This window comes from Pseudophryne corroboree, chromosome 5 (genome assembly GCF_028390025.1).
Source record: "Pseudophryne corroboree isolate aPseCor3 chromosome 5, aPseCor3.hap2, whole genome shotgun sequence".
Lineage (NCBI taxonomy): Eukaryota > Metazoa > Chordata > Amphibia > Anura > Myobatrachidae > Pseudophryne > Pseudophryne corroboree.
The window spans coordinates 281,008,197-281,032,526 of NC_086448.1; the positions used below are offsets into that span (position 1 = coordinate 281,008,197).

Below are 24,330 nucleotides of genomic sequence, written 5' to 3' on the forward strand. Positions count from 1 at the left end.
GAATTGCATATACCACTATAACCCACCCAAATCTAACTCTTTCTGCAAATGTTATATCTGCCTCTCCTGCAGTGCACATGGTTTTGGCCAACTGCTAAAAAAATTTCCTGCTGCGATCAACTTGGAATTACCCCCATGGAGTGAACCTCTCCCCTGTTATAGATTAATAGTAAAACAGCGCCCTCTGCTGGTGAAATGTTATAATGAGGATCTCCTGAAATATAATCTGATTATGATTTATTTTCAAAGGTACTCTATTACAAAGAGCCTACAGAAAATACAAAGAAGCAAGTGAAGCCAACTCTAACACTGTAGCTGACTTACAGTTGGGTGTGTGGCGGTTGCAAGTCGGCTGGTGTAAAGACAAAAGACATTAAAAAAAAGAATTTTTTTTTTTTCCCTTTTCTACAATATAGAGAGAATTCCAGCCAGGCAACTCAATACCTTTTGTTTCCGTCATCTATCACAGTCTTTCTCTTCCTAGTTTAAAGGGTGAAAGCGCTGCGACACAGTCTGGTAAAGGGTTTTAGTCAACATGTCTAAAATACCAACCAAGACCTCCAAGACCCATTATGTTTGCATGTAACGGGAAGAGCACGCGGATGGTAGCTCCGGGGTGTGCGATTCCTGCTTAGACAAGGACGCTCCACCTGGGAGCAGTGCTCCGTCTAGGTCAGGGAAGGATAACCTTGCAGAGAGAATCTCCAATGAGACACGCAACAATCAGGGCTGCGGGATTCTCAAAGACGATGGAAGAATTTCTCATCAGGTTAACGCCTTTCGCACAAGCAGTAACAAAGGTGTGCAAGGCGGTTAAAAGGCTTCTTCCTCTTGTACCGGAAGCAGAGGAGGAAGAGGGTCTTCTCATTGATACTAAGAAAGGTGAGTTAATGAATCTAACCTAGACGCCGATTTCCAGAGGAGGACACGCCAATCTCGGGTCTTGATTCTTTAATCGAAATGGTGACGGAGATCCTAAACTTTAAAGTAGAATAAGTAAAGGAACCAGAAGATTCGAATTGTTCGAATCCCAAAAGCCGCGTTCAGCAGCGTTTCCCATTCCTAAATCCCTCCAATCTCAAATGGAGGAGGCTTGGAAACAACCTGACAAACGCTTTAAATTTCCAAACAGGGTTTCCAGTAACTTATCCCCTACCTAAGAGTGTAATGGATAAGTGGGAGACTCCACCGGTAGTGGATGTTTTCTTAGGAAGGTTGTCGAAGATGACAATCTTACCATTATCTAATGTAACGACTTTAAGAGGTTGACACAGCTTTAAAGTCAATTTTTGTAGCAGGTGTCGTCTGCGCTTGGGTTAACAAGGCCATGGGAGCATGGTCTGGACGTATAGTACAGGCTATTGAGGGGGAAAATTACTTGGAAGAAATTACCCAACTGGCGGAACACATTCGAGAATCAGCTTCATACTTGTGCAAGCCTCTAAGGATATTCGCAGGATAGCATCGCGCATCTCTGCATCAGCCATATCGGCTAGACGGACAGAGAATGGCGTGGAAACTCTGACACCAAGGGGCGGTAGAATCCATCCCCTTTGGTGGTGAGATGCTTTTCGGTCCAGAGTTGGACAAGTGGATTTCGCAAGCTACAGCAGGGACGTCCACTTTTCTGCCTAATCCTTATACAAGAGCCGCTCCACAGGTTAGGAGAGGTTATTTGGGACCAGCGTGTAATTCCTTTAGATCGCAGTCCTTGCGAGCCAGAGGAAGAGGTTTTGGTACACAAGTACGTGGGGGCAGAGGTAGAGGCCGCTCACAGGCAGCAGCCAGAAAGCGGGATAAACCTGCTGACAAGACCGTGGCAGGACAGTCGCCCGGCTTACCTGGGATCCCCCTTGGTGGGCGAAAGTCTGGAAGGTTTTCGTGATATCTGTGCCTACACCTCACCGGAACTTGGGATAAACGACCTAATCTCCCTAGGGTACAAACTGGATTTTCCACAGAGGCCTCACAGTCAGTCAGTTTTTTACAAGGGGATTGCCTCGGTGCCCTCAGAAAGCAAAAGCGCTACTACCAGCAATTGAAAAATTGCTACGGTCAGAGGTCATTATTCCGGTTCCCGCCTCTGAGAGGAACGGCTTTCTATTCCAATCTTTTTGTCGTGCCAAAGCCAGACGGGACGGTCAGGCCGATACTCCATTTAAAAGTTTTAAACCGGTTTCTAAGGGTCTACAAATTCAAGATGGAATCAATCCAGTCGGTCATTGCAGGCTTAGACCATGCAAATCTGCATATCCCAATCTAGGCCCCTCACCAGGCTTACTTAAGGTTCGCACTGCTGATGGATCACTACCAGTTCAGGACCTTGCCGTTGGGTCTATCATCGGCCCCAAGAATCTTTACCGAAGATCATGGCAATCATGGTTGCAGAATTGAGACTGTTGAGGGTCACGATTAGACCTTATCTAGACGACATGCTAATCAAGGCATCCTCTCGAGAACAGTTGATCAAGGATGTTTAGACATCTCATCCATTTCTCATTCAACATGGGTGGATTGTGAATTTCCAGATCCAACCTCATGCCAACTCAACGGATTCAGTTCCTCGGTCTCCTCTTGGACACTGTACAATTGAGAGTATTCCTACCAGAGAACAAGGTCCAGGACCTACAGAGATTAGTGGCTCAGGTACTGCGGTCACAAACGGTTTCTCTACACCTTTGTGTGGATTCTTTTGAAGCTTTCCAGTAAGTCAGACTTCATTCCCGACCATTACAGATGAACCTCATTGCTCAGGGAGCAGGGTCACACTGGCTTCTGCATCGAAGAATCTGACTTCCACCGCGCATACGGTGCGAATGCGCGGTGGAAGTCAGATTCTTCGATGTAGAAGCCAGTACTTTGGTGGTCGTTGCACGGGAATCTTGCAGCAGGCAAGAGATTCGTCATTTGGGATTGGAGGATCCTGACAACAGACGCCAGTCTCAGAGGTTGGGGTACCGTCTTAGAGGAGCATCAGTTTCAGAGCAGATGGACGCTACTGGAGAGCAGCCTACCCATAAACATTCTCGAACTAAGAGCAGTTTACAATGCGCTTTTCTTAGCCGAAGACCAAGTCATGGGTCAACACAAAAGGATGCAGTCGGACAATGTCACGACGACAGCATACATAAACCGTTAAGGAGGAACAAGGAGCGGGATGGCGTTAACGGAAACCACAAAGATCTTGTTGTGGGCAGAAAGGCGAAACATCATCCTCTCGGCAGTGTTCATTCCAGGTGTGGAGAACTGGGAAACAGATTATCTCAGTCACCAGGACATGCGTCCGGGAGAGTGGTGCTTCCATCCACGGATTTTCGATATGGTGGTGAGGAGATGGGGTCTACCTCAAGTCGACCTAATGGCGTCTCGGCAATACCATCAGCTGCCCAGATACGTGTCCAGGGCAAGAGATCCAGCAGCAGCAGGAGTGGACGCATTAACACTTCCTTGGTGTTACAGGATGGTTTACATTTTTCCACCTTTCCAACTCATACCCAGAGTTCTGAAAAGGGTTGAAACGAGAACGAGTGTGGGCGATTCTAATCGCACCAGATTGGCCCCGCAGGAGTTGGTGCTCAGACCTGCGAGGGTTGCTAGCGGAAAATCCTTGACAGTTACCTCAGAGAGAGGACCTGCTATCTCAGGGACCGTTCCAACACCCAGACCTGAACAGGCTGCGTTTAACGGCGTGGCTATTGAAACCCGGATCTTAAGAAACAGGGATACCAAGAACGGCCATTCCTACGATGACTGCCGCTAGGAAGCCGGTCACAGCCATACACTACTACAGTATTTGGAAGAGGTACTTGGACTGGTGTCAAGAACGTGGGTGGAATTCGACGAACTTCCACTTATCCAGACTTCTAATTTTCCTTTAGGCCGGTCTGGAGATAGGACTGAGGCTGGGCTCTCTGAGGGGTCAAGTTTCGGTTCTGTCCATCCTATTTCAACAGCGGTTAGCATCCTTGCCAGAGGTTCAAACCTTTTTATAAGGGGTTCTGAGGATCCAACCCCCTTTTCGTCCTCCCACTGCGCCTTGGGACTTAAGTTTGGTGTTGGAATTTTTGTGATCCAACTTTTGAGCCGTTAGCACGAACAGACCTGAAATATCTCTCTTGTACGGTCACATTAATGCTTGCCTTGGCTCCGGCCAGGCGGGTTTCTGGGTTGGGAGCCTTATCGTGTAAGAGTCCCTTTTTAAGTTTTCAGGAGGATAGGGCAGAACTCCGTACAAAAGCAGATTTCCTTCCTAAGGTTGTCTGAGCTTTACAGGTATGCGTACAAGTTACGCCGTCCTTCAGAAAGTCGGACCTTTTGTTTGTTTTTATGATGGGCCAAAGAAGGGTTGGCCAGCATCTAAGCAGTCTTTGTCTAGATGGATTAGACTTGCCATCCGGCAAGCTTATACTTCCTGTGGTAAACAGGTTCCGGTTCAGACGGGTGCTCATACCACCCGATCTGTGGGTGCCTCATGGGCGGCTACCAGTGGTGTTTCCACTACTCAACTTGGCAGAGCGGCAACGTGGTCCTCAGCTCACGAGTTCGCGGAATTTTACAAGTCCGGGGACTCTTAAGTTCGGACGTTTAGTTTTGCAGGCCACCGACAGCACTCCCTCCCTGGGGGATAACTTTGGGACGTCCCCTAATGTCTAAGAACGCTCCAGTGTCCCCTAGAGGATTTTGGTACTTACCGATAAATCCATTTCTCTGAATCCTTTTGGGGACACTAGACGCCCGCCTCGGTGCTGTCAACCTGCTGCGTTCAAACTTTCTGTTCACAAAGTTTGTACAAACAGCGTTGGTTTTTCAGTTAAGAGTTTCTTGGATGCTGTTTGATATGTTGTACGGTTCGGTTCCTCGCCATGTGCTATAGTGTCATGTCCTATTCTATCAGTGAAATTTTCCAAACTGGGGAGGAGGAATGTGAAGGGGGAGGAGCTGGCTGTGCAGACAATGCTAATTTTAGATTGTGCCACACCTCCGGTTGCAAGCTTCACACCCCTAATGTCTAAGAACGCTCCAGTGTCCCCTAGAGGATTCAGAGAAATGGATTTATCGGTACATACCAAAATTTTCTTTTTGCTTTCGTGCCCAAAAAATAACAAAATAAGAAAAATTTTGGGGGTGGGGGGTGGTTCTTCATCATAAATTACTATTGACATTGATATATTTTGTTTCATGTGCATTTTGCAGACAGACCTTTTATGCCTGTTGAATCTTAGGGCATAGAAAGGAAGGATTACTCTGCGCTTTAAATCACTTTAAATGTTATCTTATTAATTATCACTGTGCAGTTCACCATCGAGAGTAATTGACTCAGTGAGACTTGAATATAGATAGTTTATCAGAAAAAAATTATATAACATACAAAAAACATAACATTTAATAATTTAATTAATCACTGTATACCAAAAGCTGTTGGTTAGCAGACATAATTTAAAATATATGCAATAATTAATTTTAGCTCTCTCAGATGATAAATTAATACTAATCAGAAACACTGGCGTCCCAGTGTGTAATGAAATAAATGTCCCGCAATAAATGTCCGCAAACTCAATTGATGTATTAATAATAAGGTGGTGCAGTCTGTAATAGTTACCCACGTGCTGGTTCCTGTGGAAAGGTAAGTTTGCACGTGGAGTAAGTAATATATTGTCGTGTGGCTGCTGCAATTCAATATCGGCCGCTCCGTTTAGGGGACACTGCACGTCTCCAAAGAAGTGATAGACGCTGGCCGCTGATGTGAGCTGTGTGAACTTGCGGTTAAGACTCGTCTTGAGGAAGTCTCCGGTTGCTAGGAGACTAAACGCGTTGACGCCCACACTCTGCCATATAGCTCTCCAGGTGCCGTTACCTGCAAGTTCACACAGCTCACGGAGCTCTACAAATTCCAGCACTTTGCCGTGTGACATCTTTGTCCATTACCGGGTGCTTCATGCTAGAGCCCCCCAGCAAAGTCCAATCACCCGACAATCTCTAAGGGATATATGGACGTTTTTCCTAACATCAGCGGCCAGCGTCTGTTACTACTTTGGAGACGTGCAGTGTCCCCTAAACGGAGCGGCCGATATTGAATTGCAGCAGCCACACGACAATATATTACTTACTCTACTTGCAAACTTACCATCTGAAAGGACCCTGTTTGCATTTTCCACAAGAACCAGCACGTGGGTAACTATTACAGACTGCACCACCTTATTATTAATACATGACATTTATTGCGGGACATTTATTTCATTACACACTGGGACGCCAGTGTTTCTGATGAGTATTAATTTATCATCTGAGAGAGCTAAAATTAATTATTGCATATATTTCTCTAACGTCCTAGAGGATGCTGGGGACTCCGTAAGGACCATGGGGATAGACTGGCTCCGCAGGAGATAAGGGCACTTGAAGAAAGTCTTTAGACCTGGGTGTGCACTGGCTCCACCCTCTATGCCCCTCCTCCTGACCTCAGTTTGATACTGTGCCCAGAGGAGCTGGGTGCTTTTCAGTGAGCTCTCCTGAGTTTGCTGATAGAAAGTATTTTGTTAGGTTTTTTATTTTCAGGGAGCTCTGCTGGCAACAGACTCCCTGCATCGAGGGACAGAGGGGAGAGAAGCAGCCCTACTCTCTGAGTGCAGGTCCTGCTTCTTAGGCTACTGGACACCATTAGCTCCAGAGGGATTGGTACGCAGGATCTCACCCTAGCCGTCCGTCCCAGAGCCACGCCGCCGTCCCCCTCGCAGAGCCGGAAGAATAGAAGCCGGGTGAGTATGAGAAGAAAAGAAGACTTCAAAGGCGGCAGAAGACTTCATGATCTTCATTGAGGTAACGCACAGCACTGCAGCTGTGTGCCATTGCTCCCACACACCTCACATACTCCGGTCACTGTAAGGGTGGGAGAGGGTGGGGGGGGTGGCGGGCGCGCCCTGGGCAGCAATATAAACCTCTTATTTGGCAAAAGGAGCATATATACAGCTGGACACTGTATATATGCAGGAGCCCCCGCCAATTTTACACTTTAGCGGGACAGGGCTTCTCCCTCAGCACTCACCAGCGCCATGTTTTTCTCCACAGCACCGCTGAGAGGAAGCTCCCTGGACTCTCCCCTGCTTATACCACGGTAGAAGAGAGGGTTTTAAAGAAGAGGGGGGGCACATAATTCGACGCAGATAATGACAGCGCTACTGGGTAAACATTAAATTGCTGTGTTTTTTCCTGGGTCATATAGCGCTGGGGTGTGTGCTGGCATACTCTCTCTCTGTCTCTCCAAATGGCCTTGTGGGGGAATTATCTTCAGATGAGCATTCCCTGAGTGTGTGGTGTGTCGGTACGTGTGTGTCGACATGTCTGAGGTAAAAGGCTCTCCTAAGGAGGAGATGGAGCAAATGTGTGTGTGAGTGGTGTCTCCGTCGACAATGCCGACACCTGATTGGATATGTGAAATTAAGTGCTAAGGTAAATTTATTGCACAAAAGATTAGAGAACAGACAGTGAATCTACACGTCTGTCCCTATGTCGCAGGGACCTTCAGAGTCTCACAACGCTCACTATCCAAAATAAGACACTGATATCGACACGGAGTCTGACTCTAGTGTCGACTACGATAATGCAAAGTTACAGCCAAAACTGGCAGAAAAGTATTCAATATATGATTATTGTAATAAAAGATGTTTTGCATATCACTGATGACTCATCTGTCCCTGACACGAGGGTACGCATGTTTAAGGGGAAGAAAGCTGAGGTAAATTTCCCTCCTCTCATGAAGAAAAAGAGCGGGAATCTCCAGACAAGAGACTGCAGATTCCCACAAAGAATTCTCAGGGAGTATCCTTTCCCTACTAGGGCCAGGATACGATGGGAATCTTCCCCTAGGGTGGACAAAGCTTTGTCACGTTTACCCAAAAGGTAGCGCTGACTTAACAGCTATCCTCAGGGATCCTGCAGATAGCATGCAGTAAAAGTACTTTGAAGTCCATTTACACACATTCTGGTACACTACTCAGACTGGCGATTGAGTCGGCATGGGTTTATAGCGCTGTAGCAGCGTGGACAGATACCTTATCAGCGGAGATTGAAACCCTAGATAAGGATACCATGTTATTGACCCTAGTATATGTATGTGTGTGTGTGTATATGTATATATATATATATATATATATATATATATATATATATATATATATATATATATATAAAACATGCCCAGAGAGACATTAGTCTACTGGGTGCTAGAGTCAACGCTATGTCGATTCCTGCTAGACGTGTCATGGGGAACATGCAATGGACATGTGATGCCGACTAAAAGAGGCATATGGAAGGTTTACCTTACAAGGCTGAGGAATTGTGTGGAGAAGGGCTCTCGGACCTGGTCTCCACAGCTATAGCTGGTAATTCTGATCTTTTGCCTTATATTCCCTCACAGCCTAAGAAAGCACGACATTATCAAATGCAGTCCTATCGGTCGCAGAATAACAAGAAAGTACGAGGAGCGTCCTTTCTTACCAGAGGTAAGGGCGCAGGGCACAGCTAGTTCCCAGGAACAGAAGTCCTCCTGGCCTCTACTACATCCACCGCATGAAGCTGGAGCTCCGTTAAGGGAGTCCGTCCCAGTGGGAGCACGTCTTCGACTCTTCAGCCACATCTGAGTTCACTCACAGGTGGATCCCGGGGCAATAAAAATTGTTTCTCAGGGTTACAAGCTGGAATTCGAAAGGTGCCTCCTCGCCGGTTTTTCCTTATCGGACCTACCGGCTTCTCCCCCAGAAAGGGACATAATATTAAATACAATTCACACATTGTATCTCCAACAGGTGGTGCTCAAGGTTTCCCTCCTGCAACAAGGAAGGCGATATGACTTAACCTTGGCTGTAGTCCCGAAACCGTACGGTTCGGTCAGACCTATTTTAAAATTAAAATCTCTGAACCTATATGGGAAAAGGTTCAAATTTAAAGTGGAATCGCCCAGAGCGATCATCGCCAGCCTGGAAGGGGGGGATTTGATGGTGTATCTAGACATAAAGGCTGCATACCTTCATGTTCCCATTTATCCACCCCATCAGGCATACCTGACAATTGCGGTACAGGATTGTCATTACCAATTTCAGGGTAATTGGCGGAAATAATGGTGCTCCTACGCAAGCAAGGAGTCACAGTTATCCCTTACTTGGACGATCTCCTGATAAGGGCGAGATCAAAAGAGCAGTTGTTCAACAGCATGTCACTTTCGCTGAAGGTGTCACAGCAACACGGCTGGATTCTAAATTTCCCGAGGTCTCAGTTGGTTCCTATAACTCGTCTGCCCTTCTTGGGTATGATTCTGGATACAGACCAGAAATGGGTTTACCTTCAGATAGAGAAGGCCCAGGAACTCATGACTCTAGTCAGGGACCTATTGAAACCAAGACAGGAGTCAGTGCATCACTGCACTCGAGTCCTGGGAAAAACATTCCCTTAGGCAGGTTCCATGCTAGGACTTCAAATGGGACCTACTGGACAAGTGGTTCGGGTCACATCTACAAATTCATCAGTTGATCACCCTATCCCCCAGGGCCAGGGTATCTCTCCTGTGGTGGCTGCAGAGTGTTCACCTTCTAGAGGGCCGCAAATTCGGCATTCAGGACTGGATCCTGGTGACCACGGACGCGAGCCTCCGAGGCTGGGGAGCAGTCACACAGGGAAGACATTTCCAAGGTCTTTGGTCAAGTCAACAGACTTGTCTTCACATCAACATATTGGAACTAAGGGCCATATACAACGCCCTACGTCAAGCGGAGACCTTTCTTCGCGACCAACCAGTTCTGATCCAGTCAGACAACGTCACCGCAGTAGCTCATGTAAACCGCCAAGGCGGCACAAGGAGCAGAGTGGCGATGGCGGAAGCCACCAGAATTCTTCGCTGGGCGGAGAATCATGTAAGAGCACTGTCAACAGTGTTTATTCCGGAAGTGAACAACTGGGAAGCAGACTTCCTCACCAGACATTCGTCCTGGAGAGTGGAGACTTCATCAGGAAGTCTTCGCACAGATTGCAGTTCGGTGGGGACTGCCACAGATAGACATGATGGCGTCCCGCCTCAAAAAAAGCTGCAGAGTTATTGCACCTGGTCAAGAGACCCTCAGGCAGTAGCGGTAGACGCCCTAGTGACACCGTGGGTGTTCCAGTCAGTCTATGTATTTACTCTTCTTCCTCTCATACCCAAGGGTTGAGAATAATAAGAAAAAGGAGGAGTGAGAACAATCCTCATTGTTCCAGATTGGCCACGAAGGATCTGGTATCCGGATCTGCAGGAAATGCTTACAGAAAATCCGTGGCCTCTTCCTTTAAGGCAGGACCTGTTGCAACAGGGCCCATGTCTGTTCCAAGACTTACCGCGGCTGCGTTTGACGGCATGGCGGTTGAACGCCGGATCCTAGCGGAAAAAGGCATTCCCAATGAGGTCATTCCTACGCTGATAAAGGCTAGGAAGGACGTGACATCTAAACATTATCACTGTATATGGCGAAAATATGTTTCTTGGTGTGAGGCCAGGAATGCTCCTACGGAAGAATTCCATCTGGGCCGTTTCCTTCACTTCCTACAAACTGGAGTGAATTTGGGCCTAAAACTTAGGCTCCATTAAGGTTCAGATTTCGGCCCTATCCATTTTCTTTCAAAAAGAATTGGCTTCTCTCCCAGAAGTTCAGACTTTTGTAAAGGGAGTGCTGCATTTTCAGCCTCCTTTTGTACCTCTGGTGGAGCCCTGGGACCTTAACGTGGTGTTAAGTTTCCTTAAGTCACACTGGTTTGAACCACCTAAAACGGTAGAGTTAAAATATCTCACTTGGAAGGTGGTCATGTTATTAGCCTTGGCTTCGGCTAGGCAAGTGTCGGAATTGGCGGCTTTGTCTCATAAAAGCCCCTATCTGGTTTTCCATATGAACCAGCCTATTGTGGTGCCTGTGGCTACGTGTGACTTGGAGGACTCCAAGTCCCTGGATGTGGTCAGGGCTTTGAAAATTTACGTAGCCAGAATGGCTAGAGTCAGAAAAACAGAATCACTGTTTGACCTGTATGCTGCCAACAAGCTTGGCGCTCCTGCTTCAAAGCAGACTATTGCCCGCTGGATTTGTAACACCATTCAGCAGGCTCATTCTACGGCTGGATTGCCGTTGCCTAAATCGGTTAGGACCCATTCCACTAGGAAGGTGGGTACTTTTTGGGCGGCTGCCCGAGGGGTCTCGGCATTACAGTTGTGCCGAGCTGCTACTTGGTCGGGTTCAAACATCTTTGCAAAATTCTATAAGTTTGATACCCTGGCTGAGGAGGACCTCATGTTTGCTAAATCGGTGCTGCAGAGTCATCCGCACTCTCCCGCCCGTTTGGGAGCTTTGGTATAATCCCCATGGTCCTTACGGAGTCCCCAGCATCCTCTAGGACGTTAGAGAAAATAAGATTTTATACCTACCGGTAAATCTTTTTCTCGTAGTCCGTAGAGGATGCTGGGCGCCCGTCCCAAGTGCAGACTACTTCTGCAATACTTGTATATAGTTATTGCTTCAATAAGGGTTATGTTATAGTTGCATCGGTCCTGAACTGATGCTATGTTGTTTCATACTGTTAACTGGATAGTATATCACAAGTTATACGGTGTGATTGGTGTGGCTGGTATGAATCTTGCCCTTGGATTAACAAAATCCTATCCTCGTACTGTCCGTCTCCTCTGTGCACATTTTCTCTAACTGAGGTCTGGAGGAGGGGCATAGAGGGAGGAGCCAGTGCACACCCAGGTCTAAAGACTTTCTTAAAGTGCCCATGTCTCCTGCGGAACCAGTCTATCCCCATGGTCCTTACAGACTCCCCAGCATCCTCTATGGACTACGAGAGAAAGATTTACCGGTAAGTTTAAAATCTTATTTTTAAATTATGTCTGCTAACCAACAGCTTTTGGTATACAGTGATTAATTAAATTATTACATTTTATGTTTTTTGTATGTTATATAATTTTTCTGATAAATTGTCTGTCTATATTCAAGTCTCACTGAGTCAATTACTCTCGATGGTGAACTGCACAGTGATAATTTATAAGATAACATTTAAAGTGATTTAAAGCGCAGAGTAATCCTTCCTTTCTATACTCTAAATCTGTTGCAGCTTAGCAAGCTGCTTTTTTCTCTCAGCTGCTATTAATCTCTATTATACATTGATATATTGATATTTATTAATTATAGCGCCGGATTATAAATCCGTGAGTAATATCCCGATTTATTTACCTCTGTTTGAATCTTAGGGCATGACTTATGTCTGGTTCTCACCACCCAGTGGTGCCAGTTTCCCTCCAGAATGCTGTTATTAAACAAATTAGACAGGAGTTCTACTCGTAAAATGATTTTGATTCCCAATACCAGTTTAGATTAGGTTACTATTTATAGACCTTCTATTAAAACACAAGCCAAAATCACTTTTACTGAAGTTCTGTATTTAATACAATTATCAAAGATTCAGGATCACTACATTGAATTTTAAGTTGAACGCTGCGCTTATATCAATACAGGATGCCCTTGCTGCATTGGACACACCTTTGGGTCCCAACCAGAAGAACTGGACACAAAGCACCCCCTTGTCAGAGGTCATTGGCAGAAATTTACAGTTGGCTCTTGCAAATAGTAACCGTCAAACTGCTGCTATTACTGCTAGCCCTCAATTAAAGGCAACAGAGCAAAAACAGGTAAAATAAATGTTTTCTGAAGCACTTTAAATGCATTGTTCAGTTTAAAGCGGAATAATGGTTTTGTTCCATATAGGTTTCAATAGGGTTTATTTTTCTCAATTCAACTGAGCAATTTGAACTGGGGTGTGTTGGCTTTTAAATGCTAATGTGTTGCAGAACACCATTGGTATTAAATCCCATGTAATCAGCCAGCATGATTTATTATAGCAAAGATATTTGCTATTTTCTCTGACGTCCTAAGTGGATGCTGGGACTCCGTAAGGACCATGGGGAATAGCGGCTCCGCAGGAGACTGGGCACAACTAAAAGAAAGCTTTAGACTAACTGGTGTGCACTGGCTCCTCCCACTATGACCCTCCTCCAGACTTCAGTTAGAATCTTGTGCCCGGCTGAGCTGGATGCACACTAGGGGCTCTCCTGAGCTCCTAGAAAGAAAGTATATTTTAGGTTTTTTATTTTACAGTGAGATCTGCTGGCAACAGACTCACTGCAGCGAGGGACTAAGGGGAGAAGAAGCGAACCTACCTGACTGGAGATAGTTTGGGCTTCTTAGGCTACTGGACACCATTAGCTCCAGAGGGATCGAACACAGGACCCGACCTCGATCGTTCGGTCCCGGAGCCGTCCCCCTTACAGAGCCAGAAGCAAGAAGTGGTCCGGAAAATCGGCGGCAGAAGACCTCGGTCTTCAACAAGGTAGCGCACAGCACTGCAGCTGTGCGCCATTGCTCCTCATGCACACCTCACACTCCGGTCACTGATGGGTGCAGGGCGCTGGGGGGGGGGCGCCCTGAGCAGCAATATAAACACCTTGGCTGGCAAATCACCACAATATATAGTCCCAGAGGCTATATATGTGATAAATTACCCCTGCCAGAATTCCTGAAAAAAGCGGGAGAAAGTCAGCCGAAAAAGGGGCAGGGCTAACTCCCTCAGCACACTGGCGCCATTTTTCCCTCACAGCTCCGCTGGAAGGATCGCTCCCTGGCTCTCCCCTGCAGTATCAAGCTACTAAGGGTAAAAAAGAGAGGGGGGGCACTAAATTTAGGCGCAGTATAACTTATATAGCAGCTATAAGGGGAAATAATTCAGTTAATCCCTGTATTATTATAGCGCTCTGGTGTGTGCTGGCATACTCTCTCTCTGTCCCCCCAAAGGGCTTTGTGGGGTCCTGTCCTCTGAGCATTCCCTGAGTGTGTGCGGTGTGTCGGTACGGCTGTGTCGACATGTTTGATGAGGAGGCTTATGTGGAGGCGGAGCAGATGCCTATAAATGTGATGTCACCCCCTGCGGGGCCGACACCTGAGTGGATGGTTATGTGGAAGGAATTACGTGACAGTGTCGACTCCTTACATAAAAGGTTTGACGACATACCAAATATGGGACAGCCGGCTTCTCAGCCTGTGCCTGCCCAGGCGTCTCAAAAGCCATCAGGGGCTCTAAAACGCCCGCTACCTCAGATGGCAGACACAGATGTCGACACGGATACTGACTCCAGTGTCGACGACGATGAGACTAATGTAACTTCCAATAGGGCCACACGTTACATGATTGAGGCTATGAAAAATGTGTTGCACATTTCTGATGTTACCCCAGGTACCACAAAAAAGGGTATTATGTTTGGAGAGAAAAAACTACCAGTAGTTTTTCCTCCATCTGAGGAATTAAATGAAGTGTGTGAAGAAGCGTGGGCTTCCCCCGATAAGAAACTGGTAATTTCTAAAAGGTTACTAATGACGTACCCTTTCCCGCCAGAGGATAGGTCACGTTGGGAAACATCCCCTAGGGTGGATAAAGCGGTCACCCGCTTGTCAAAGCAGGTGGCACTACCGTCTCCGGATACGGCCGCCCTAAAGGAGCCTGCTGATAGAAAGCAGGAGGCTATCCTGAAGTCTGTATATACACACACAGGTATTATACTGAGACCAGCTATTGCTTCAGCATGGATGTGCAGTGCTGCAGCTGCGTGGTCAGATTCCCTGTCGGAAAATATTGATACCCTAGACAGGGACACTATTGCTAACCGTAGAGCATATTAAAGACGCAGTCTTATACATGAGAGATGCACAGAGGGATATTTGCCGGCTGGCATCTAAAATAAGTGCAATGTCCATTTCTGCCAGGAGAGGGTTATGGACTCGGCAGTGGACAGGTGATGCAGACTCAAAAAGGCACATGGAAGTTTTGCCTTATAAAGGTGAGGAGTTGTTCGGGGATGGTCTCTCGGACCTAGTTTCCACAGCAACTGCTGGGAAATCTGCATTTTTACCCCATGTTCCCTCACAGCCAAAGAAAGCACCGTATTATCAGGTACAGTCCTTTCGGCCCCATAAGGGCAAGCGGGTTAAAGGCGCGTCCTTTCTGCCCAGAGGTAGAGGGAAAAAGCTGCAGCATACAGCCAGTTCCCAGGAGCAAAAGTCCTCCCCCGCTTCCTCCAAGTCCACCGCATGACGCTGGGGCTCCACAGGCGGAGCCGGGTACGGTGGGGGCACGTCTCAAAAATTTCAGCAATCAGTGGGCTCTCTCACGGGTGGATCCCTGGATCTTTCAAGTAGTATCTCAGGGGTACAAGCTGGAATTCGAGACGTCTCCCCCCCCGCCGTTTCCTCAAATCTGCCTTGCCAACAACTCCCTCAGGCACGGAGGCAGTGCTAGAGGCAATTCACAAGCTGTATTCCCAGCAGGTGATAGTCAAGGTGCCCCTACTTCAACAAGGACGGGGTTACTATTCCACAAAGTTTGTGGTACCGAAACCGGACGGTTCGGTGAGACCCATTTTAAATTTGAAATCCTTGAGCACATATATAAAAAAATTCAAGTTCAAGATGGAATCGCTCAGGGCGGTTATTGCAAGCCTTGACGAGGGGGATTACATGGTATCACTGGACATCAAGGATGCTTACCTGCATGTCCCCATTTACCATCCTCACCAGGAGTACCTCAGATTTGTGGTACAGGATTGTCATTACCAATTCCAGACGTTGCCGTTTGGTCTATCCACGGCTCCGAGGGTCTTTACCAAGGTAATGGCCGAAATGATGATACTCCTTCGAAAGAAGGGAGTTTTAATTATCCCGTACTTGGACGATCTCCTGATAAAGGCGAGGTCCAGGGAGCAGTTGTGGGTCGGGGTAGCACTATCTCGGGAGGTGCTACAACAGCACGGCTGGATTCTAAATATTCCAAAGTCACAGCTGGTCCCTACGACACGTCTACAGTTCCTGGGGATGGTTCTGGACACAGAACAGAAAAAAGTGTTTCTCCCGAGGAGAAGGCCAAGGAGCTGTCATCTCTAGTCAGAGGCCTCCTAAAACCAAAACAGGTGTCGGTGCATCACTGCACGCGGATCCTGGGAAAGATGGTAGCTTCCTACGAAGCAATTCCATTCGGCAGGTTCCATGCAAGAACCTTTCAGTGGGACCTGTTGGACAAGTGGTCCGGATCGCATCTTCAGATGCATCGGCTGATAACCCTGTCTCCAAGGACCAGGGTGTCTCTGCTGTGGTGGCTGCAAAGTGCTCATCTTCAAGAGGGCCGCAGATTTGGCATACAGGACTGGATCCTGGTGACCACGGATGCCAGCCTTCGAGGCTGGGGGGCAGTCACACAGGGAAGAAACTTCCAAGGGCTATGGTCGAGTCAGGAGACTTCCCTACACATAAATATTCTGGAACTGAGGGCCATTTTCAATGCCCTCAGTCAAGCAAAACCCCTGCTTCAAAACCAGCCGGTACTGATCCAGTCAGACAACATCACGGCAGTCGCCCATGTAAACCTACAGGGCGGCACAAGAAGCAGGATGGCGATGGCAGAAGCCACAAGGATTCTCCGATGGGCGGAAAATCACGTGTTAGCACTGTCAGCAGTGTTCATTCCGGGAGTGGACAACTGGGAAGCAGACTTCCTCAGCAGGCACGACCTCCACCCGGGAGAGTGGGGACTTCATCCAGAAGTCTTCCAACTGATTGTAAACCGTTGGGAAAGGCCACAGGTGGACATGATGGCGTCCCGCCTAAACAAAAAGCTAGAAAGATATTGCGCCAGGTCAAGAGACCCTCAGGCGATAGCTGTGGACGCTCTAGTGACACCGTGGGTGTACCGGTCGGTTTATGTGTTCCCTCCTCTTCCTCTCATACCAAAGGTACTGAGGATAATAAGGAGAAGAGGAGTAAGAACTATACTTATTGTTCCGGATTGGCCAAGAAGAGCTTGGTACCCGGAACTTCAAGAAATGATCTCAGAGGACCCATGGCCTCTGCCACTCAGACAGGACCTGCTACAGCAGGGGCCCTGTCTGTTCCAAGACTTACCGCGGCTGCGTTTGACGGCATGGCGGTTTAACGCCGGATCCTGAAGGAAAAGGGCATTCCGGAGGAAGTCATTCCTACGCTGATTAAAGCTAGGAAAGAAGTGACCGCGAACCATTATCACCGCATTTGGCGAAAATATGTTGCGTGGTGTGAGGCCAGGAAGGCCCCAACGGAAGAATTTCAGCTGGGCCGTTTCCTGCACTTCCTACAGTCAGGGGTGACTATGGGCCTAAAATTGGGTTCCATTAAAGTCCAGATTTCGGCTCTATCGATTTTCTTTCAAAGAGAACTGGCTTCACTGCCTGAAGTTCAGACTTTTGTTAAGGGAGTGCTGCATATTCAGCCCCCTTTTGTGCCTCTAGTGGCACCTTGGGATCTCAACGTGGTGTTGGATTTCCTAAAGTCTCATTGGTTTGAGCCACTTAAAACCGTGGAATTTAAATATCTCACGTGGAAAGTGGTCATGTTGTTGGCCTTGGCTTCGGCCAGGCGTGTATCAGAATTGGCGGCTTTGTCATGTAATAGCCCTTATCTGATTTTTCATATGGATAGGGCAGAACTGAGGACTCGTCCCCAGTTTCTCCCTAAGGTGGTATCTGCTTTTCATTTGAACCAACCTATTGTGGTGCCTGCGGCTACTAAAGACTTGGAGGCTTCCAAGTTGTTGGACGTAGTCAGGGCCCTGAAAATTTATGTTTCCAGGACAGCTGGCGTCAGAAAGACTGACTCGCTATTTATCCTGCATGCGCCCAACAAGTTGGGTGCACCTGCTTCAAAGCAGACTATTGCTCGCTGGATCTGTAGTACGATTCAGCTTGCACATTCTGCGGCTGGACTGCCGCATCCTAAATCAGTGAAAGCCCATTCCACGAGGAAGGTGGGCTCTTCTTGGGTCTCGGCTTTACAACTTGGCCGAGCAGCTACTTGGTCGGGGTCAAACACATTTGCTAAATTCTACAAGTTTGACACCCTGGCTGAGGAGGACCTAGAGTTTGCCCATTCGGTGCTGCAGAGTCATCCGCACTCTCCCGCCCGTTTGGGAGCTTTGGTATAATCCCCATGGTCCTTACGGAGTCCCAGCATCCACTTAGGACGTCAGAGAAAATAAGAATTTACTCACCGGTAATTCTATTTCTCGTAGTCCGTAGTGGATGCTGGGCACCCATCCCAAGTGCGGATTGTCCGCAATACTTGTATATAGTTATTGTTTAACTAAAGGGTTATTGTTGAGCCATCTGTTGAGAGGCTCAGTTGTTATCATACTGTTAACTGGGTATTGTATCACGAGTTATACGGTGTGATTGGTGTGGCTGGTATGAGTCTTACCCGGGATTCAAAATCCTTCCTTATTGTGTCAGCTCTTCCGGGCACAGTATCCTAACTGAAGTCTGGAGGAGGGTCATAGTGGGAGGAGCCAGTGCACACCAGTTAGTCTAAAGCTTTCTTTTAGTTGCGCCCAGTCTCCTGCGGAGCCGCTATTCCCCATGGTCCTTACGGAGTCCCAGCATCCACTACGGACTACGAGAAATAGAATTACCGGTGAGTAAATTCTTATTATTATTGTGTTTGTTTTTTTGTTTTTGTTTCTTTATATCTAAACAAATTTGTGTGACCCCATAAATCCTGCCTTCATAATTATCAGACACTGGCATCAGAGAAGCATTACTAAGTATTGAAGCTGATCAAACTGCTTATTTTAGATTTGTTAAGTATTATATAAGTTTAGTTGCAGTACAGGATTGCTCAACAGTCATTAATTCTCTTTTTGTTGTACAGGTTGATGAAGAACCCAGAGTACTTAGTGATGTAGTTATTTGTGTGAGCAAGAAGCTCAGTAAAAGACAAGGGGAACTGAATGGCATAGCAGCCTCACTCGGAGCAGAATACAGGTAGTGTGCAGTAAGATGTACTAATTAGAAACAATAAGAGCGCAACGCACATCGATACTAGTGTACTTGTGATAGCACCTGAGATAATGTGGAATCCAATCTAATTTAATAATTTCTGAAAATGAACACCCAGTGCTCAAATTAAGATATTACCCTCATATGGAAGTTGATACCATGCAGAAAGGAGAATGGAGAATGAATACTCAATAAACTTAAAATACATGAAAACAGTACAAAATGTAACAATGTATTAAACGTTCAGTATGCGAACAAGGTCATAGAATATTCAAGTGTGCTGCCACAATCCTGATTAGTGTAAATGACAAAATAAACAAAGACTGTATGCTGAGTCTAATGTATACATTTTATGGTATTGGTTATCCAAGTACTGTATAAGGCTGAGTACACACCTGAACAATATTGGGCCGATTTGCTGTATTTGAACAACTATGGGGTATATGCAATTCCGGGCTAATTGCAGCACTTTTTCGCCCGTTTTTAAATTCGACACAATTCGACCGTCGAATTCCGACAGGTGGGTGCCGGAATTCGACATATTCAATAAAAAACGAATTCGACAGTCCCGCTTTCGAAAAACGGCCGATTTGACGGATTTTGATTACATTTTTTAAAATGTTTAAAAAACGGTAAAAAACCCGAAAAATTTTTGCGTGGGGTCCCCCCTCCTAAGCATAACCAGCCTCGGGCTCTTTGAGCCGGTCCTGGTTGCCAAAATACGGGGAAAAAAATGACAGGGGATCCCCCGTATTTTAACAACCAGCACCGGGCTCTGCGCCTGGTCCTGGTGCAAAAAATACAGGGGACAAAAAGAGTAGGGGGGTCCCCTGTATTTTTTGTACCAGCACCGGGCTCCACTAGCTGGACAGATAATGCCACAGCCGGGGGTCACTTTTATACAGCGCCCTGCGGCCGTGGCATTAAATACCCAACTAGTCACCCCTGGCCGGGGTACCCTGGAGGAGTGCGGACCCCTTCAATCAAGGGGTCCCGTCCCCCCCAGCAACCCAAGGCCAGGGGTGAAGCCCGAGCCTGTCCGTCCCCCCCCCCCCCATCCAAGGGCTGCGGATGGGGGGCTGATAGCCTTGTTGAAAATGTAAGAATATTGTTTTTTGCAGAAGAACTACAAGTCCCAGCAAGCCTACCCCGCAAGCCGGTACTTGGAGAACCACAAGTACCAGCATGCGGGGGGGGGGAACGGGCCCGCTGGTACCTGTAGTTCTACTGCAAAAAAAAAATACCCAAATAAAAACAGGACACGCACACCGTGAAAATACAACTTTATTTCACACATGCCGACACACATACTTACCTATGTTGACACGCCGACTCTGGCCACGTCTCCAATGTCGACGTATAATACTTAATTATAATTATAATACTTGTGCCTCCTAAATAGACAAACCAAGTACCTAATCCCTTCTAATATAAATAGATATGCTATTACCAATAAAAAAAACACAAAAAAAACATGTTTTTAAAATTTTTTATTAGATTCCGCCAGCAAAGTGTGGCGGATTGAAAATGACGAATTTACTGTCTAAAAGCACTGTTGTCGAATTTACAATCTTCAATTGAATATACTTTTGTCAAAATGCCGCATTTGTACCATTGCAGAAACGTCGAATTTGACAAATGTCGAATTTCAAAAAGTCGAATTTGGAATGGCCGTTTTTTTGACGAAAAGTACTGTATTGCATTGTGAATTTTTTTTTATTTTATTTTTTGGCGAAAATGTCCAGTTTTTCGACATTTTCGGGAATTCGACCGCAATTGCATATACCCCTAATTGTCTACATCATCTTGTGTGTATGCACAGTTGTGCACGGCCAACCGGACGATCTCGTGTGCATTTAGGTGCCAATCGTGTAGTGTGTATGGCAGACCAGACCATACAATACACCCCTTTTACAGCACAGCCCATTATTAAAATTAGCCAGTGATTGGTGTAGTATGTACGAAGTAATGATAAATCATATCAGACAAACAATACTATATATTGTTCGTATTCCGTATTGGATAGTGTGTACAATATTGTTTGTTCTGGGCTCAAGAGAGATTGGATGTAAAATCAGTCCAATTACAAGTAGTTCAGGTGTGTACCCAGCCTAAGACTCATGTACATCCCTTAAGCAACCGCGGTCTTTAATATCCTTTCTTGTCTTATATTTCCAAAATCAACCTTACTGTATGTTGTTGACTGGTGCAGAAACCAAAAAACCTTCCACCCAAATACTGTAGCTCGTTCTTTCTTAAATAATGATGTAATTCAGATGTTTTATGGCACACTGGCCGATTACACTGAAAAATATGAACGATCTCATTCATTAATGAACAAGATATAATTCATAACTTTCAGTGTGTATGCACCAACAATGAATGATGCGCGGCCCCGCGGGGTGGGGCCAGCTGTCCGCATCATCAGGTCCCTTCCCGATGACTGCGAATCACGGGTCTTCGAGGAAGAGGCATGGCTAAAATGACAGTGATTTGCATCATTATAGCTATGCCACCTGCATTTTGACCTGCGGTTCCCCACCTCCCTAGGAAGCGGGCAGGACGCAGGAGGCGTACCCACTCTTCCAGGACTAACCCCGAAAAATCTTGAGTCTCCCGCAAGTAGGTAAGTAGTGTTCCCCCAGGACTTGGGTAGGGAGCTGAGATGCCGGGCAGTTAGCACGTGCACCTGAAAAGGGGGCACAGCAACGCCGGCGTCCCTGTAAGGGTCGTCACTGATGGGGGGGCGTGCCTAGAGGTACTGGGCTTACTGCAGGTGCTCCCTTTATGGGAATATATTCACACTGTGGCAATCCGTTTTAGCAGGGCGCCGCTAAAGTGTCAGCCCTGCTAAAACAGCCTAGCGTGAACACTAGGCAAGTATGCTTTACACGAATATATATATATATATATATATATATATATATATATATATACACACAGGAAAAAACATCCGGCACTCTGATAAAAGAAAGAAATGCCTGGGTGCCCTCCAAATGATAATGTAGACAAATTATCCTTCCCAACCTGTGGCTCAGGTATTATGCGGCGAAGGAAACAGGCGGCACTCCAAGGACTTGTGTAGAAACTTGTTTTTGTATTCAAAGCATAGTGACAAAAAAACAAAACAAAAATACAGGTATCTTACAACGTTTCAAGGCATGGCAGCCTTTTCATCAGGTAAGTAACCCTGGTGCTGTGAAGAAAAGCAAAAAACGAGTTTGGTTCGTTTTTTGTTTTTCTTCACAGCACCAGGGTTACTTACCTGATGAAAAGGCTGCCATGCCTTGAAACGTTGTAAGATACCTGTATTTTTGTTTTGTTTTTTTGTCACTATGCTTTGAATACAAAAACAAGTTTCTACACAAGTCCTTGGAGTGCCGCCTGTTTCCTTCGCCGCATAATACCTGAGCCACAGGTTGGGAAGGATAATTTGTCTATATATATATATATATATATATATATATATATATATATATATATATGTGTATATATATATATATATATATATATATATATATATATATATATATATATATATATATATACATATATACATATATGTGTATGTATATATATATATGTGTATGTATATATATATATATATATATATATATATATAATACATACACACACACACACACACACACACACACTGTATGTTCAGCTATTTATATGTCTACAGCAGATGTTAATTAAAAATGTGAATTTGTTTTTGTTATAGGTGGTGTTTTGATGAAAGTGTAACTCATTTTGTATATCAAGGAAGACAAACTGACACAAACCGTGAATTCAAATCCGTAAAAGAAAGAAGTGGCATCTACATAGTGTCTGACCACTGGCTCCTGGCTGTATGTGTCATGTAAATTTGTTTTTTGTTTATGCTCTATTTAAAAAATTTATTTTCTTTACATAATTATATAATTTGTAAACATGTACATATATGTAATACCGACTCGGCAGTTAGCAGGAAATGAAGTCATGAAATTCTCCAGTTAATAAGACCACAGAATGGAGCAATGTGCTGTACCATAAAACTAAGGACTTGTACATTCCGTATGTACCTCATCACTTTATTTTTGTGTTGGCCTGTTAATTGCAAAGACAACAAAAAAATGCAGTGATATACATTATGTACTGGGATTTTTGTTTTGTTTTGTTTTGTTTTTGAGTGTTTGTTTAATAAATTAGCCCTTAAAGTTGACCATTGTCCTTGAGGATTCATTGGTCATCATTTCTCCCAATACATTCTTTTATATGCAAGCCATGTATTCCATTTTCTCATACATCCTAGAGGATGCTGGTGAGGACATCAAGACCATGGGATATAGACGGGATCCGCAGGAGACATGGGCACTCTAAAGACTTTTCATTGGGTGTGAACTGGCTCCTCCCTCTATGCCCCTCCTCCAGACCTCAGTTTTATAAATGTGCCCAGGTCAACTGGATGCACTCTGAGGAGCTCTACTGAGTTTCTCTGAAAAGACTTATGTTAGGTTTTTTATTTTCAGGGAGATCTGCTAGCATCAGACTCCCTTCTTCGTGGGACTGAGGGGGCAGAAGCAGAACCAACTTCCTCAGAGTTTCATGGCTCTGCTTCTGGCTGACAGGACACCATTAGCTCCTGAAGGGAACTGAACGCTAGCCGTATCTAGATGCTCACTCCCACAGCACGCCGTCACCCCACTCACAGAGCCAGAAGTCAGATGAGTATAAGAAGAATGATCCTCTATCAAGTAAGTGACGGCTGAGGTGCCGCGCGGCTGGCGGGAGCGCAGCGCGCCATTGCTGCCCACACACACAGGCACTGCATGGTGCGGGGGGGGGGGGGGGGCAGCAAGAAAAATACCTCAAACTGGCTAAAAGGGGGAATAAGTTGCAGCTAGCACAGCCCTACCCCTGCCAGTATAAATATTACAGTGTTTGTATGAGTGTAAGGACGCGCCAATGCGGGGGCGGAGCTTCTTCCTCAGGCAGCCAGTACACTACTCAGCGCCATTTTCTCTCTCTCCTCAGGCTGCAGAGAACACGCTGGTCCTCTCCTCCACTTCTGACAAGTACAGGGTGCTATTAAGGGGGGGCACAAAGCGATTGTGGTGCATTTGATAGTGTTTATTACTATTTAAAAAGCGCTGTTAGGCTGTGGACATACTGTGCTCACAGGAAATACTGGCGCTGGGATTGTGAACTGGCTGCTCCTATCCTGTGTCCCTCTGACAGATTTACTGTGGGTCTGTCCCCAAAATAAGTTCCAGTGTGTCTGTTGGTGTGCTGTACACGTGTGAGGCATGTCTGAGGCAGGGAGTTCCTCCCCGAAGGAAGCCATTTTAGAGACAGAGTTGTAATGTGGTGGCGCTACCGGCACACCAAGAGCCTGCATGGGTGAAGAGATACATGACAGTATGCATCTGATTAACCGTATA

General features: G+C 46.1%; 1 protein-coding gene across 1 annotated transcript in view; it reads left to right on the plus strand.

Moving 5' to 3' along the window:
• The window catches only part of TOPBP1 (DNA topoisomerase II binding protein 1), a 238,014-nt gene that overhangs the window by 134,676 nt on the left and 79,008 nt on the right, over positions 1-24,330 (plus strand). Inside the window, exons 15-17 of the mRNA XM_063922375.1 lie at positions 12,518-12,691; positions 18,780-18,892; positions 22,632-22,758. Coding sequence (XP_063778445.1) covers positions 12,518-12,691; positions 18,780-18,892; positions 22,632-22,758 — 414 coding nt within the window. The remainder of the gene's footprint in view (positions 1-12,517; positions 12,692-18,779; positions 18,893-22,631; positions 22,759-24,330) is intronic.